Source organism: Epargyreus clarus, unplaced genomic scaffold (genome assembly GCF_041222505.1).
Source record: "Epargyreus clarus isolate Ecla_fem2 unplaced genomic scaffold, WU_Ecla_fem_2.2 ptg000007l, whole genome shotgun sequence".
NCBI lineage: Eukaryota > Metazoa > Arthropoda > Insecta > Lepidoptera > Hesperiidae > Epargyreus > Epargyreus clarus.
Genome location: NW_027332215.1, coordinates 17,630,040 through 17,646,258, shown reverse-complemented (window position 1 = coordinate 17,646,258; position 16,219 = coordinate 17,630,040). Strand labels below are relative to the sequence as shown.

The window sequence follows — 16,219 nt, the reverse complement described above, 5'->3', positions numbered from 1 at the left end:
ATTGTTTAAGCCATTTAATGGCTTCCTTCAATTTCAAGGCGGTGAGATATCTATACTTATCTATGCTTCTAATGAACAAATGACGTGATCGTGTGTAGCGCGGACTGGGGCCACAGCCGCGTGCAGGTGATCCAGCAGCCCTTGCAGAACAACACATACCTGCAGCAGCTGTACAACGCCCAGGGCCCGCTGCTCATGCCCGGCAACATCGCGCTGCACCCCGGCATCAACTCGCAGCCGATACAGGTTAGTTTTCTTTTTTTATAATATTGGAGTAGCAGACGAGCATGCAGTCCACCTGATGGTCAGTGGCTACTGCCCATGGACATCTGTAATCAACCCCAGATAGGATTAGATATTCCTACCTGAGGTCGGCACAGATGCGCCGCTACCCCTGAGGACTAAGCTGGAACGCCTCGGAAAAGTCTGTCTCCCTTACCACACCCTTCAAACCGGAACACAGCACTGCCTAACACTGCTGTTATTAGGTAGAAATAGGTGCGGTGGTGGTGCCGCCGGAGTCGAACCACAGAGGGTTAGTGCCGGATATCGATAATCTATTATAATTGAGGCTGTTAGAACCAGAGTAGCCTAACTACAAAAAACTTTACTATATGGAGAAAAGTAAAAATGTACAGTCCGCTCTGAAGTTGTTGGGAGGTGTAGTCATACAATTTTCCATGGCGACGCGATACATTTCTATGCACATATTATTTCACAGCGGACTAGCAGTTTTACGCGGACCATACATCAGATAGGTCATTAAAATGCAGTTAGGCCACTCTGGTTCTAGCAGCCTCAATTGGCCTAGGACGAATGGATGGCTTTTCATATGGATGGACGTGCAACCAAATTTTAGAAATAATCAAATATCTATCTATTATAGTTCATATAGAGCCACATGACAGACGGACAGACAATGGAGTAATGTTCCATTTTTATTTTTGGAAAAAGAATATAGTTATATATATAGTAATGTATAAAAATAGTGATAGTCTAAGGATTTATAACTTATGGACAAATCAAAAACAAACATGAGCCCTCTCATAGATTAAATCTCACCGTCTTAAATAATCAAAACCCCTTGACCACACAGTAGCACAACAAAATTATGAAAGAAGATTTAAACATATATACGTACCAAATACAGACAATGGAATGTACCAACTTTCTGATGATCCTGTAGTAATACGTGCCTATCTTGTTAGGTGATCGCTGCGAGCAAGCCCTTCCAAGGTAGCCAACTAGCGCCCCACATGCTCACCGCGCAAGGAAAGCAAGTGCTGCAGGGGCAAGCTGGTAAGTTTCAACCCCGATTATCATTTAAACTCGAACTTTATGACCGCTCTGAACATTTGGCCAATTTTTTATGACGATAATTATATAAAAATAAACTATATTGAGAAAGAATAAGAGATCACGGAGCGTTTTTCAGCCACTTCCGCACGAATTTGCGCAAAAGCTATTTGTTATGAGAATTCACGAGACCGCTGCTTTGCGCCGTTACGAAATCAACGAATACTCAGCGGAACAATATCGTAAGTCAGACAGAAAGAAATATAAGTTGTACGCGTTTGCCGCAGAAATAGCAGGCAACCGCACACGCCGAGGAAATAAATTGCGCTGTGACAATGACAACTATCTTTATATATATTTTTATATTCAACACTTTTCGCAGTTTCGCCTGCGCGCGGAAGGCGCTTGAAAAGCGCTCCACAAGTTACCATAAGCAGCCATCTTCGAGCGACCATGAAGTTTAGCAATACCTATACTTCACAGCAACACATTCAATCTTAAAAAAGCTGTTCTTCCAGAAAAAACATGAAAAATAATATGTTTGAATTTTTTTATTCCAAAGTTGGCTGAAAAATTTGGTTACAAATTTACATTACCATTGTAAATTTTGTCCCATGTTTGTCATCATACATATGAAAACTTTTTATAGGAATGTGAACAATGTTTTTTCTAACAATTGTGGTTTTGGAAATAATATACTATATTAAATTTTGCTTACACACTTTAAATATTAAAAAATAGTTATTCCACGACATATTTCGACACCATAAGTGCTTTTCAGTTGATTTAGTTAACGCACCTACCGCCATATTCCAATCATAAGACATGCTCTCATACTAACATACTTATGCTACTACCCACAAAAGTTTACCTATGCTGCTAATTGAAATAAGAACTTCTACACTATTCAGGTTTGTAGTGAATTTTACAGGTCTCTCGTATCCGGAACAAGGTTTACAAATTTTTACAAATGAATTAATTAATTATATATTTGTTGTTTCGAATTATTCGTGATTGGTTAATGATGAGAATGTTACATGTGTATTTATTTTAAATGGGACTATATATTATTTTCGTTTATTTTGTAATGTGAAGTGTAAATTGTTTAATTGGCGATACAATTAGGCTTATTCTCGGAGGCATTCATTAGAAGAATTAGTTAAAGCTGAACGCCGGATCGCTTGCTAACCTATAATTTATCACTTACGCAACAGCAGCTTTTTAATTTTAGCTTATCACGCAACTTTACCACATGTTTCACTGTTATTGTTAAGATTTTGGCGGCTTACAACAATAGTATTTCGATTTTAATGATAAATAAATGTTTTAATAATAACTTTTGAATGTTACGATTATATAATAATATTATATAAAAGTTCAGAAAAGAGTTTCAAAGAAAGTTAAGCAATCAACTCTATCTACAACTTGCACCACAGTACATCAGAAAGTTTTAGGAAACTTAAAATTACTCAATCAATATTTAATGTTAAATTACTAAACATATAGCATATTTACTATCGTGATTTCTAATCTCTTGTGCCTTTTAAAATAAGTACAGTTGCCTATCAAAATAACGGTGCAAGTATATATTATTTATATGTATATTATATACATTCTTAGTATAAATATTGTGGATACAAAGCATAACATAGCATTACCGAAGCTTTAACACTACATTACATGAACGAACAAAGTTATTTTATATTCACCACTCTTGTAGGTATTCATATTCCATTTAAATTTTGGAACTACCCTTAAAAGGTCAGAAGGGTCAACTGTTTATAAAATTAATGTGAAATTTTAAATATTTTAAACTTATATAACGAGCTTAACGTTAGTCAAGATTAATATCGATAATAATTTAAGTCTGAATAAATAACCGTTTTCTTTTGGGAAGTCGTTTAAAATTATTAGCTCATACGATGCCACAGTGTTGCCAAAATGCATCGAGTATAAATGGCATATTGTTGAAACAAAACAACTTTGTCACTTTATCAAATGTATAATGATTCATCGTAAGCAAATTCAACTTAGACTAGGTAGTAATTTCGCAGAGTGGACTAAACTATCGAATTTGATAACGTGCGTTAAGGATTGACATTACAGCATTTTTGCACCCCCCCACACACACACACACATCATATTCGCAACGCTTTCTGTTTGTATAAGGTATATATGGCTTACGCATTATATTGATGTGCGCGTATAAAATGGTTTGTATGTGTTAGATGAGTAGTTAGTGTAGTGTTGTATGTATGTATGTCAGTATAGGTGTTGCGGCGGTGTGTTTGAGCTCTGTTTGTGTGTGTAGCGCCGTTTCCTGGGTACACGACGATACCGGCGATCCCGACCACGCAGAACCAGACGTTCGTGTTCAGTCCGCTCGGGGTGATCAACTCGCAGCCGAACATCCTGCCCGCGCACTCGCAGCCAACCGTCTCAGCTATCAGCCAACAGCAGAAAGCACAGGAAATGCATAAGGTATGAATATATACTATAAATAATATATTACTGTCTATAATTGTGTTATTTTTGCAACTTTGCGTATATATAGTGTATAGTCATATTCTAATGGCATCTTCGTGACCTGAAAATGGAACTATGAGATTGACAGGACATAAGTGGGACTCTGCAGCGGTCTGTAACCAACCCTGGATAGCATTGGAGTCCTAATGGTAGGTCGGAGACAGACGTTACCCTTGAGGATTAAGTTAAAACACGTCGTGTGTGTCACCCTTCAAACCAGAGCGCAGCGCTTAACACTGCTGTTATGAGTTAGCAATAGATTTGGCGGTGGTGCCTCCGGAATCGAATCACGAAGGATTCTACCACCAATATCGCGCGGCATCGTATGTTAGCGCCTTCCTTCTTTTCTTGCGACTCTCAGACCCTGAGGATCTTGACGTTTCCCTATAATTTGTATCCAGGGACAGCGTTTGCTAGCTCTCGCAATATTGGATACATATTAATTAAGGGCGCAAGACAAAACACGATTTTCTTTTTATTTTTTGTTATTTTTTATTTTTATTATTTTTTGTTTTTCTTTTTGTTTTCTGGGCAAACTGTTACCGAGCTGTAACAGTTCAATAAGCCTAATTTTTCACAACGCGTACGGTCCACCGAGCACTTGCCCGTGGTCGCTGTGGAAGGGTGGCGTGTTAACACCGTTTTGGTCCAGGTGTTGACCGGCAAGGTGTCCGCGAGCAAGGTGGGCGGTGCGACGGTGCCCGTGCAAGCGCAGTGCGTGCAGGTCTCGCAGGTGTCGCAGCCGGTGCTCGGCCAGCAGCCGCAGGCGCAGATCATCAGCCCGCTGCAGGTTCGTCGCACGAGGTGGTGGCACTGGGCACTAACATTGTCCACCGCGCCGTCGCCGTGCCGATACCGAGATTATTTTGCTTTTGACGTGTCGTGACGGCGACACTTTGTCCATCGCGACCGATTTATTTTGTTCGGCGGTATTTTGCTCCTGCTGTCACTCGTGTGACGGCTTATGGACAAGTTCCAATGTGTTTTATATTGCCGGCACATCGGGCCGTCAAAATCTCGACGCCGATCTAGCGGTCACGCCGATCTACTCGAAATATCGGCGGCCGGTGACGGTGCTCGGGTGACGGCCGTGCGGTGGACAAGTGGCTGTAGTAAATGTATGTACGCTACTTCGGCGCCGTCATTACTTATCGGTATCGACTCGGTGACGGTGGTGGTGGACAAACAGCGTAACGCTATATACGCTTATAACAGCAGTGTTCAGCTCTGCTGCCTTACGCTTTGAAGGGTGTGCTATGGGACACGTAGGTCTTAGGGGTAACAGCACGTCTGTGGCCGATCTCAGATTGGAGTCTACAGATGCAGCGGCAGTAGCCACTCACCTGGTGGACTGCATACTAACTTACTACCTCTGTATTATATTATATATAATATGTATATATGCTCATACAACTGACTTGTATGTATAACTTGTTATGAAAGGAACTCACCCTATTTAATCTTATAAAAGACTACCCCATAATACAAAACTCGATTCTAAAATAAGGACTCACTTGTTAGACTTTTACGTCGTGTAAGTCGTTTAAGCCAAAATATAACAAATATAGGTACATGTACATCTTTTGCTGGTTCCGTACATAGTTTTGATGGCTTGTCTCGATTACAAATAATTTCTATTAAACATGTCAACGAGTCCGTTAGAGTTTTATAGGTCTTTTTAAAAAACAATTTAGTTTTAAGGTTAAGACTACGATTTAAGCTTGAGTCTCATAAGATTAAGTCGTGAATCGGCAAAAATGAGTAGTCTTTTCTGTAGACTTAAAGACTGACGCTCTCTCATCACTGTATGAGATATATTTTGTATGTACACGGTATAAAGGTGGACATGTCTAATGTATATATCGATACCTTAATTCGCAAATAAGGCAACTCCTGACTCCTGACAGACTTTTTTCAAAATGTTTCGTTTTATTTATTTTGATTTCATTGAACGCCATTTATTATGAAAATTAATAAAAAAACATTTTGACATAAAGTGGAGTTGGCTTATTTGCGTATTACGGTATCGGTATGCTATCTATTACTTACCTGCGGGTATGGTGATTATTTAACTTTATATTTTTAGTATTATATTTATGTATTATATTAGTATTAATTTACTAATACTAGTACTAATTTACGAAATTGTGGCTTTCTAACAGTCACACTCTAGATTAAGCAGTTAATATCGAATTTATTTTTGAAATATTAAATTATGTAAGGCTAATATTGTGGAAATGCTATAAAAATTAATGTGTGCCAATGTAGGTATGTTTATATGTGCAATGGTCTATACAAGTAATATTAACATATTAACGTATGAACCCATCACTATTCCACATGTGGGGTACAGGTCTCAGATCCAAAAATATTTAGGTTTTCTACAACACTGGCCAAGCAACACCTTCGAGAATTATATAGTACTTTTGATCATTTAATGTTTTCCTAAATACCTTATATGGAATTTTACTATGTTTTTTTTTTTTAATCCGAACTATTACTTAAAAAACCATAGTTACATTCCTGAGATACGAAAATTCAAATATGAATTCCATGAATGAGGGGCGAATCATCATACTTCTATGCTATTACTGCATTTCTATTCCGTTCGTCTATTTCAATATTCTTAGTAATCAGTGGGACAAACTTCTAGTAATATAATTCAGTCAACATTACTGAATGCCCGTTGAATTACTACCCGTGAAGTAAAATCAGTTATTCCATTGTTTATTTTGTTTATGAATCTTATGTTATTATACTTGTTAGCATAATCTTTTCTTCGTAACTTTAAAATTAGTTATCATCAATAAAGTACTCGTATTATTTAGAGTATATTCTGATATACTTTTAAGTACATAAAAAGTCATTACTCCTCAGGAGTACATCCGTTTTAACATATTTAAACACCGCCGATTTTACCCCTCTTGTAACTTAAGTGTTATTCCGCGAAGCCTGTCAAAATTATGTATAACGATGAAAGAGAAAGTTCTCTCCAACTCGGTTGAAGGTCAAACTGTGGCCGGATCCCACAAAGCTCCGTAGAGACCTTTCACCTTGAGCCACATTCGCATAATGAAATAATACTGGTTCGAACACGTGCCCACCTACGTTAATAAATTTTCCATTGATTTATATAATATACATTGTAATATATACATATACATTGTAATATATATATTATTAACAGCGTCATATGGAATCTAACACTATGTACAATATTGTTTATATTCAGCATTCTGAATGGAATCACTTTCCGTTCACTCAGCTTACATTTTTATTCGATACTCAAACTTTGCTTATATTATAATATGCATTACTAATAATATATGTACAGTGTACACATTTATACATGATTAAATGTGTGCATTAATTTTGAATTTTATTGACACATTTTAATTGTATACTAAACATTGTTTGAGACTTGCGAGAAATTTTACATCATTTAATGTGTGCTTATGCGAGTATATTAACATTATTAAAACAATTTTGCAAAGCTAGCATTGCGATTTCAAGCAGCTTAAACTTTCCATATTAAATTTTACTGTTTGTGAATGAATAAGCTGGTATAGTCCGCGTAAAACTTCTAGTCCGCTCTGAATATAGAAACGAATCATGTCGCCATAGCAAATTGTATGACTACAGCTGGTCGCAACAACTTCAGAGCGGCGTGGCAGTTTGGCGCGGACTATACAAAACATTGGCTGTTTGCGTCATTTTGAATTGATCCTTTTTAGTTGCAAATGTATCTGGTCTTTAGTTTTCCAAATTTTTTTTGGATATTCTTAGACATAAGTACGTCGTAGGAAGATAAAAAGTTACTTAGGTAACCGGAGAAGGGAATTACGTAATAACATTGAGTATAAAATAAAATAAAAATACTTGGTATCATAAACAAAATATTGGTAGTTACTTACAGAACATTTTAATAAAGAAACGTAGCAGACATTTGCATTTATAATTGATAAATTAATTACAAAGTTATTAATTACATAAAAAGTTTCATATGTTTATATAAATACAATTTTCTAAGACAATATTTTATAACATCTGAGCGATTCAACCTAAGTTTGTTCGCAATGTTTGAAGCCACAGGAAGTCTATTTGGAGACGTCAGCGTAATGCTAAGAATGTTTTGAGTTACGATAAATGTCACTTAAAGAGACAAGAGTCTTGTTTTGTTCTGAGAAAGGTAAGCGCTACTCCTTATCAAGTTGCATTATACCTATTCAGCTATCGGACTTAGAGGTCAATAACGAACCTTTGATAAGTATAACTTCTACTAATAATTAACTACCAAGAAATATAAAATAAGACAATACACAGTCTTACAGTTTTTATTTTATTTCAGTAAGTTTATAATGTAAGTTTTAATTCAAGATAAATTGATATAGAATATATACAAGAGACATTCGTCGTACTTGCAATAATTTTAGGCTTTTGTGTGTGTATGTCTGTTTGTGTGTGAGTGTGTGAAGCGTGGTGGTCCCCTCGTGGGTGCTACGGTACTACTTTACATTGCATGACGCGTATCGATCTAACGTGAATACAATTAAGTAATGTACAGTGCAGGGTATAAAGTTCCCTTTACATCTACAGACTTTAAACGTGTCAGACACGTGTCGTGACAGACTCAAAGATATTTTCCTATGCAATTTATATTAATGTTTGAGTAATAAAATTTTGTCTAATATAGACACATCTTATGTGCAATGTTTGCACATATGAATGAACCATAGCGCGACTTTTCCGTCATGCGTTTGCGCCCGCACGCGCGTCCCACATGGATACATGAATAACTTGAAACGAGAGGTTGCAAGAGGTACGAGTGCGGATGGAACGCGCGCGCGGACCTAAACACGCGCGTCATACATGGCGCCCTAAATGCGTGTGCTCAGTATTACAATACTGCGTAGTACACTAAAATAAAACACTGAGTCCACCAAAACTTGGTACACCACAACTTTGAGTCCGTCACACGCGCGTGTACACGTCACAACGTGTCAAACATTACACAGTACTAGCGTGTGTGTGTCGCCGCAGGCCGGCGGGCAGGCGATGCAGTTCGCGCCGTGGCAGATATCGGGCGCGCTGCCGCAGGTGTGGGCGGCGGGCGGGCTGCAGGCCGGCACCATCCCCGCGGGCGGGCTGCTGGCGCCGAACCCGATATTCATCCGCGGCAGCCAACCGGACGCGCCGCCCTCAATGTTCATACAACACTCGCCGCAGAACAACGTGCAACATGCCAGTCAGTATTGTTCTTTTCTGTTTTTTTTTGTATGTATGTTTGAGTGTGTGTGTGTATGTATGTATGTATGGCGGTGTGTGCCATTTGGTTGTACACATTTTGTATTTTATCAATTTATCAGGTTTTATGCCAATTACTGTGTATTTATTGGCTTTTACGGCGATATTTATATCAGTTGATGCTTGTGAGAACCGATGTTCTATGTTTTGATTTGTCTATGTTGATTTATATTTTCTTTGATTTTTGTATACTGTTATTTCAAAATGTGTTGCTATAGCGATATGCTGTGTCATTTAGCAATGTTCATTTACAGTTCAAAGCGACGGACGTTTAGCATAGCAGCTGAGTGAACATCTATTTTAATATATACATAACACATATATTTATGACATTTTAGTGCATTGCTATAACAAATGCACAACGTTTGTAACGTTAAGGTGTTTTGTTAGGTGTGAGCGTCGCGTGTGCCACCGCGACTACATCGAAGCCCCGGGCCTCCACAGACGGCCTGGCGAAGGCTCCCCGACCGCTGACCAACATCTTGCCTTCCACCAGCATAAGACCTGCTTCCTCGGTCTCCACGCAGACTAATGCTAATGCACAGGTAATAACACTTCAGTACTTCATTCATTCATTCGTTCACGGCAACTGCCATTCATTCATGTAAATTTGAGTGAGTTTGATATTGATCTTTCAAATTGTAATTCTAAAGTAATGTACCTAATTATAAGTAGCAACTGCCGCCCTTGGACTTCAATAAATAATCAACCCCACATAGAAAAAAAGCTCTATCTAAGGTCCACCACAGATGCATTACTAACCCTGAGGACTAAGTTTGAAGACCTCTTTTAAGTGTACCTCCCTTCAAACGAAAACACAACAGCGCTGAACACTAGACAAATCTATTCAAAATAAAATTTAATTTCTCCTTCAATAGTGCATACAGAGTGAAATGATAAAGAGCTCTAGGGAACTTTTAAACTAAGTTAAGATAACTAACTTAGTAAAGATTACTCACTCCTAACAAGAAAATGTAACCAGTTTTGAAAATTAAATTGTCACTATCATCTATTTTCGTGTTTGTAAAATATTATAAAGGGGCGTTTTTAGATCATTTACGAATGAAACGAGATTTCTCCGCACTTTTTCTTCGATTTCGTGTTTTTGCACCACTTAACTGCGCATGCAGGCATTGTTCCGCGTAAATTACACCATGACAGCCATTAAATGGCTCCCTTCAATTACAAGGCGGTGAGATATCTATACTTATCTATGACTAAAATGTATATATTTTTGTCAATACAGAAACAACGCGGCAAGCCGGGAGTGCGCTCGCCGGCGCCGACCACGAAGCAAGATGCGGCCAACCAGACCAATAAAGTGCAGTTGAACCAACCGAAACAGCAGTGAGTACATCACCACAACATTAAAGCCCGCTCCACATTCTCGCGAGAATCACGCGAGAACGCGAGAAAACCCCGATTCGTATTGGCTCCACATTCTTGTTTCTCGTGCTTTTCTCGCAATCTTGCGAGATTCTCGCGGAAATTTGGAGCGGGCTTAACACCTCTACACACGTACCATTCTAAAATCGAACGATGTTATGCTTTCAGACTCCTGGTGATGAACTCGAGCGGCCAGATGACCCAGATAACGAGTGTGCAAGACAAACAGCCGATCACGAAGAATATACAGCAACAATCGATCCTGCAACAACAGGCTTTACAGGTAATTGTTTGACGTTGTATGATTTTTAGGGTTTCGTACCTAAAGGATAAAAACGGAACCCTATTACTAAGACTTCGCTGTCTGTCCGTCTGTCCGCCTATCACAGGGCTCTATCTCTGGAACCGTAATAGATAGACACTTGAATTTTTTACAAAAGATGCATAACGTTGGCCGCTTTAACGACAAATACTAAAAATGTAAAAAAAAATGATTGCATACAACAAACTGCTATTCCATATTTTTCCAACTAACTTTTGAACCGTTATAGGTAGACAGTTCAAATTTTAACAATGTGTGTACTTTAATGGCTGCTATAATAATAAATACTAGAAATAAAAAAAAATGAAAATTAGTTGTACGGGACTCTCCAGGTCTGACTTCCACTTGGCTAATAATTTTGGGCGGCTTCTATTGCGTTTTGGACATCTGTAATCCACAAATAAGATTAGCGCTAAACAAAGTTGGGATGCTTCGACATACCTTACAACCTTCTCCGAATTATTATTATTGTTAATGACATACTTTCCTTTCTATACGAAATTCTATAAATATATATTATTACTAGCTGACCCGGCAAACGTTGTGTTGCCATATAAATAAAAAAAATGTTAAGGGTGAACAACCCTTATCACTTACGGGTTTGAAAAATAAATAGAATATTTAAAACTGCGATGGTAGCGAAGTCTGTCGAATCCAATGTGAAACATTCCAAAATCAACAACTACTTACGAATTAAAAATTAATTAAAAAAACCTTTTCCCACGGACTGAATTGTGAATCTAAACCATTCTCAAGTACCCTTGAACACACAGAAACAAATTTCATCAAAGTCAATCCAGTCGTTTAGGAGGAGTTCAGTGACATACACACGCACATAAGAAATATGTATATAAAGATTACCTTACAACCTTCCTCCAATTATTTTTAATGACATACTTTCCTTTGTATAAGAAATTCTATGGATTAATTAATTGACATTAATATTTCCAGTTTTCATTGAACTACTAAATATTAAACAGACACGTTATAAAAAAGACAAATATTAAAGAAGAATTCAATTTTAAAAAGATAAGAATATTTTCATTAATTTAGCTGGAAAGGAAATATATTTTTTTGCTGTCTAGTAGTATTGTATGTCAGTCTACTTGAATTACTTGACTTCGATTTCAAGTATTCATCGCATTCAGCTGGAATGACTCGAGCGTCACTGAATACATTGTGCTCAATACATGGGTAGCCATTTCAAATTTTACTTCCTTACATTGACTCTATATCTATAACAATATACATATATTATCTTTAAATTTTCATGCAGTTATTGAGGTCGATAATTGGTTATCGAGGATTTTGTAAGATTAGTTATAGTCGATGCTAGTCCGCTTTGAATATAGAATTCAATCGCGTCGCCATAGCAAATTGTACGACTACACCTGCTCGCAACAACTTCAGAGCGGACTAGCAGTTTGGCGCGGACTATACCACTGCTTAATAAATTGTTTGCAATAAAATATATTGATATTATTATATCGAATTGTTTTAACATTGTAGTGTCCTGTTGTCACTTGTTTCATCTGTTTTACGTTTTTTTATTAACAGCAACAGCAAGCGCAACAGCAGCAACAGCATCAACAACAACTGCTGCAGCAACAACAGACTCAACAGCTACTCAACCAGCACTATCAATCACAAGGTAGAGTTTCTCTTAGTTTTTTTTATTTCAACTAATAGTTTTTCTTAACTTTGAATGACTTATTTTACTAAACAATATATATATGTATTCACTAGTAAAAAGTCCCACATAATTGTCCCACTGCTGGGGACAGGTCTCATAGTCCATCTCGCTAGCCAAGTATTATTTGGTAGTCATCATACAACTATAAGATGTTTTAAACTCGCTGACGTGTAGTTGCCTCACTTTTCCTGTATGTTTTCCTTTACCATTATAACAACTTGTTTATTAATTTGCGACACACACATAATATTTTACCATATTTTGACTTAAAATTTCAATGTTCATTCAAAAACTAAAAGCTATTGTATTGAAATAAGTAAGTTTATAATGTTTTCGAGTTTGTGCAATTCTAATAATATCAATATGTGTAGGAATGACCCTGGGGATGCAACAGGGGTCGAGCATGCCGCAAATCTCGATGGTGCAGCAAATTCACCCGGTGAGTATCCACTTTTATACAATACACTGAAGTAATGAATTATATAATAATGGAAAGAGAGCCATCTGGCGGGGATTTATAGAACCACCGTCGTTGAGTACAGGTATCCTAGATTTAGATAGCAAGTCTATAGGTACCGCGGTCACTTTTATATAATTTATACATTATGTGAAGTTCAAATGTTATTAGAAGGTCTACATGCTTTTCGACCGTTTTGTAAAGTAAAGCTAAAACGTACAGAGTAAATTATTGAATTATTGTGTATTGTCTAAGACGAAGCGGTAGTACACTTGAAAATAATGAACATATGTTCATACGAAAAGAAATAATGCAGCGATGAACGTAATGAAAATAACGAATGAACTTGGAATTGAAAAGACGGTTGATCTTAAAAATTTTATAATATAAACTGTCATTGTTTGTGAACATAATATGTGAACTTAAATATTATAAATGTATTATATTTTTACTATAACTTCAATTTAAGTAAATGGAGATTTAAGAAAATAGCTGGTGTTCAATTGAATTGTTTAATTAATTTAAAATAATTAATAAATATTAAATAGTGTGGGGAAGTGTGCATGTAGACTTCTAATGCAATCCATGCTTTATGTCCCCAAACCTTCCAAAATTGTATCCCCTTTTATTAATTTGCGTTGTGTAGTAATAGTAAAACTTCCACTTTTTATATCTATTTCATGATTTAGCGTCAATACATTGATTCATCAATCACTCATTGGATAAAGTGTACTCATTTGTTGTACTTTATTATTATTCGTTAAATTTTACTTACCAACACACACAACACACTCTTCAGTTACACCTTTTAAATACGTATTTTGTTTGCTTTTTTGGTTGTTTATTTTAATTTTGTCCCGTTATCCCCACCCAAGACGCTGGTAGGCGGTAATCTAGTGCAGACCTCGGTGGCTATGGCCGTGCAACCACAGTCTTTGAACCACACCACCCAGATGCAAACGGTAAGTTCGTGTATTGACGACGCTCTCACCAAACTAAGCTGTGTGATAAATATTTTATTACGTACCAAGTTCTCTCTTCGAACTCTTTGCGGTGAGACCGGTGGCTTCACTGTCACACCGATGTCCTGTTAATGCTATTGTTGAACGCTGTTTTGGAGGATGTGGTAATGGCACAGAGATATAGTATATGCGGTCACGTAGCATCAGGTGGACTGCATATGTTCCACACCTTCTAAAAACTACTTATATCATTATTTTCTTGAAAAGTAAATCAAAATATTTATCACATGGCTTACTCAATATTAACCGATGGATACATGTATATAGGTATAGGCAACTAACGCTTAGGTACATTGGAACCGCTAGAGCGAACGTCAATGTCGTTTGTGAACTAGATGAATTGTAACAACTTAGTACTTAACATGTCACGTGACTAGCAGACACTACTAACATAATAAGGTTTGACAGCTTAGTGTTATGGATGAACTAACTTATAGGTTATATTTAGTTGACAATTTTGGCTTGGCTTTTTAATTTAAACTAATTATACATGTATGTGTAATTTTTTCAAAATTCAAAATTTTTCCCAATTTGTTTGTGTACATAACAAAATTGTAATGCTAGTTAACTATATAACCTTGTTTAGTTAGGTTTATAAAGATTAAGTGAAAATATGTAAATATTAGGTGTTATTTACTTAGTTTAGGTGCAAACATGCTAGTTTACATAGACCTTGTCATGTAACCCATACTTTCATGTTAAGTAGCAAATTGAAAAAGTGAAGATTGACATGCATAGACTAGTAACCCGTAAATGAGTTCCATTATTGTAAAAAAAAGAATTATGGTACAAATTAAAAGTACTTAGAAAAAAAAATTGTTTATGTAGAAAATATTACGTGAGTACATAAACATATAAAATGGATGTTTTACGTTTATATAAATTTTAGGTACTTAATACTTGTTTTGTTGGGACCATCCTAGAATAAATTCAAAGATTCAATAGGCATCCTTATAATCGTTATCCCTTATTTTGAACCATGTATCAGATTTTTTCTATTTACATGTCAAAAGTAGTATTGGTAGATTTTAATAGATGAATATAAATAATCTTGCTACTTCAAACTTATTGGATCCATACCATCCCATAGTAAGTATAGGTAGGTGTTATGTTAGTGTGGTATATTGAGTTAGGGCTCGTTTACACCGGGTAGTCTGCCTTAAGTCGCGTGTAAATTTCTAAATTATTCGAACTATTCCATTTTATTTGAATTAATCGTCGAATATCGAATAATTCGATAGTTCGAATTATTCGATTTGAAATTTGGATCCAATTTTAATATTCGGTTCAATTGGAACCATTATCGCGCACCCCTACCAGCGTGTGGTAGTGTATTCGGCCTCGTGTAACCGAGCTCTGTGTACTGTGTGGTAACGACATGCCGATCTGCAGACGGGACTCACGATCGATGGGACGTCGCTGCTGTCGGCGCCCCTCGTGCAGGTCTCGCCGGCTCTGTTGCACCAAGAGGTAGCCCCCACCCCGGCCCACGCTCGCGAAGTTGATACGAGTCGACCCTTTACTACACTTATACTGATCCGCTTTCGAGATGAATATCAAATCGACTTCATTCGAATCAAGGCAATACGCCTAAAGCCTTTAGGATTATAATGAAACAGTTTGTAGTGACTGCAATACATAAACACATTATACAGTACTGAAATATCGTATGCGATATTTACTCTCGTGTAATTACCGTAAATTCAGCTAGATGGAAGTAGTTTCAATTTTGGATTGGGAAACAGTTGAAGGCATCACTCCTTCAAATGCATTTGTCTTGAATATATGTATAGTAAATGTACATAGTACAAAATATTGAACAATATTCGTCAGTCACAAATGCATACTTACTATTAGAGGGTTAAGTCGGATTACCTAATGACTTTATTAAGCCTTTTACTTGAATCTGGCTATGCAATGGCTATCTATGCAAACAAATATAAGTCAGTCATCATCATACGTAGTAATTTAGGGATGCATGATTCATCTTTGAACATTAATTTAAACATATGCGTAACTTAAATATCTTTTAACTTGTTAAGACGTTAAACAAAGTTTTAACTTTGTTTTCCATTAATTTTAAGTTAAAAGAAATAGAAGAAACGTATTTGCATATCAAAATCATTTAGTGACTCGTATCAACTCAGCAGTGCAAATAGTTGCTGGTTGTGATCAGAAATGAATTAACTGAAGAATATTGTTTAGATAGGTAC

The 16,219-nt window shown here is 36.7% G+C and overlaps 1 protein-coding gene across 10 annotated transcripts in view; it reads left to right on the top strand.

Annotated features, from left to right (window-relative positions):
- The window catches only part of PH (polyhomeotic), a 48,839-nt gene that overhangs the window by 14,574 nt on the left and 18,046 nt on the right, over positions 1 to 16,219 (top strand). For 8 of the 10 annotated variants that reach the window (XM_073074944.1, XM_073074942.1, XM_073074940.1 and 5 more), the window contains 11 exons: positions 99 to 246; positions 1,209 to 1,299; positions 3,608 to 3,777; positions 4,475 to 4,612; positions 8,863 to 9,067; positions 9,517 to 9,671; positions 10,373 to 10,473; positions 10,681 to 10,795; positions 12,392 to 12,485; positions 12,899 to 12,966; positions 13,860 to 13,946. In XM_073074944.1, coding sequence (XP_072931045.1) covers positions 99 to 246; positions 1,209 to 1,299; positions 3,608 to 3,777; positions 4,475 to 4,612; positions 8,863 to 9,067; positions 9,517 to 9,671; positions 10,373 to 10,473; positions 10,681 to 10,795; positions 12,392 to 12,485; positions 12,899 to 12,966; positions 13,860 to 13,946 — 1,372 coding nt within the window. The remainder of the gene's footprint in view (positions 1 to 98; positions 247 to 1,208; positions 1,300 to 3,607; positions 3,778 to 4,474; positions 4,613 to 8,862; positions 9,068 to 9,516; positions 9,672 to 10,372; positions 10,474 to 10,680; positions 10,796 to 12,391; positions 12,486 to 12,898; positions 12,967 to 13,859; positions 13,947 to 16,219) is intronic. The other 2 variants (XM_073074939.1, XM_073074938.1) reach the window with 2 other exon arrangements.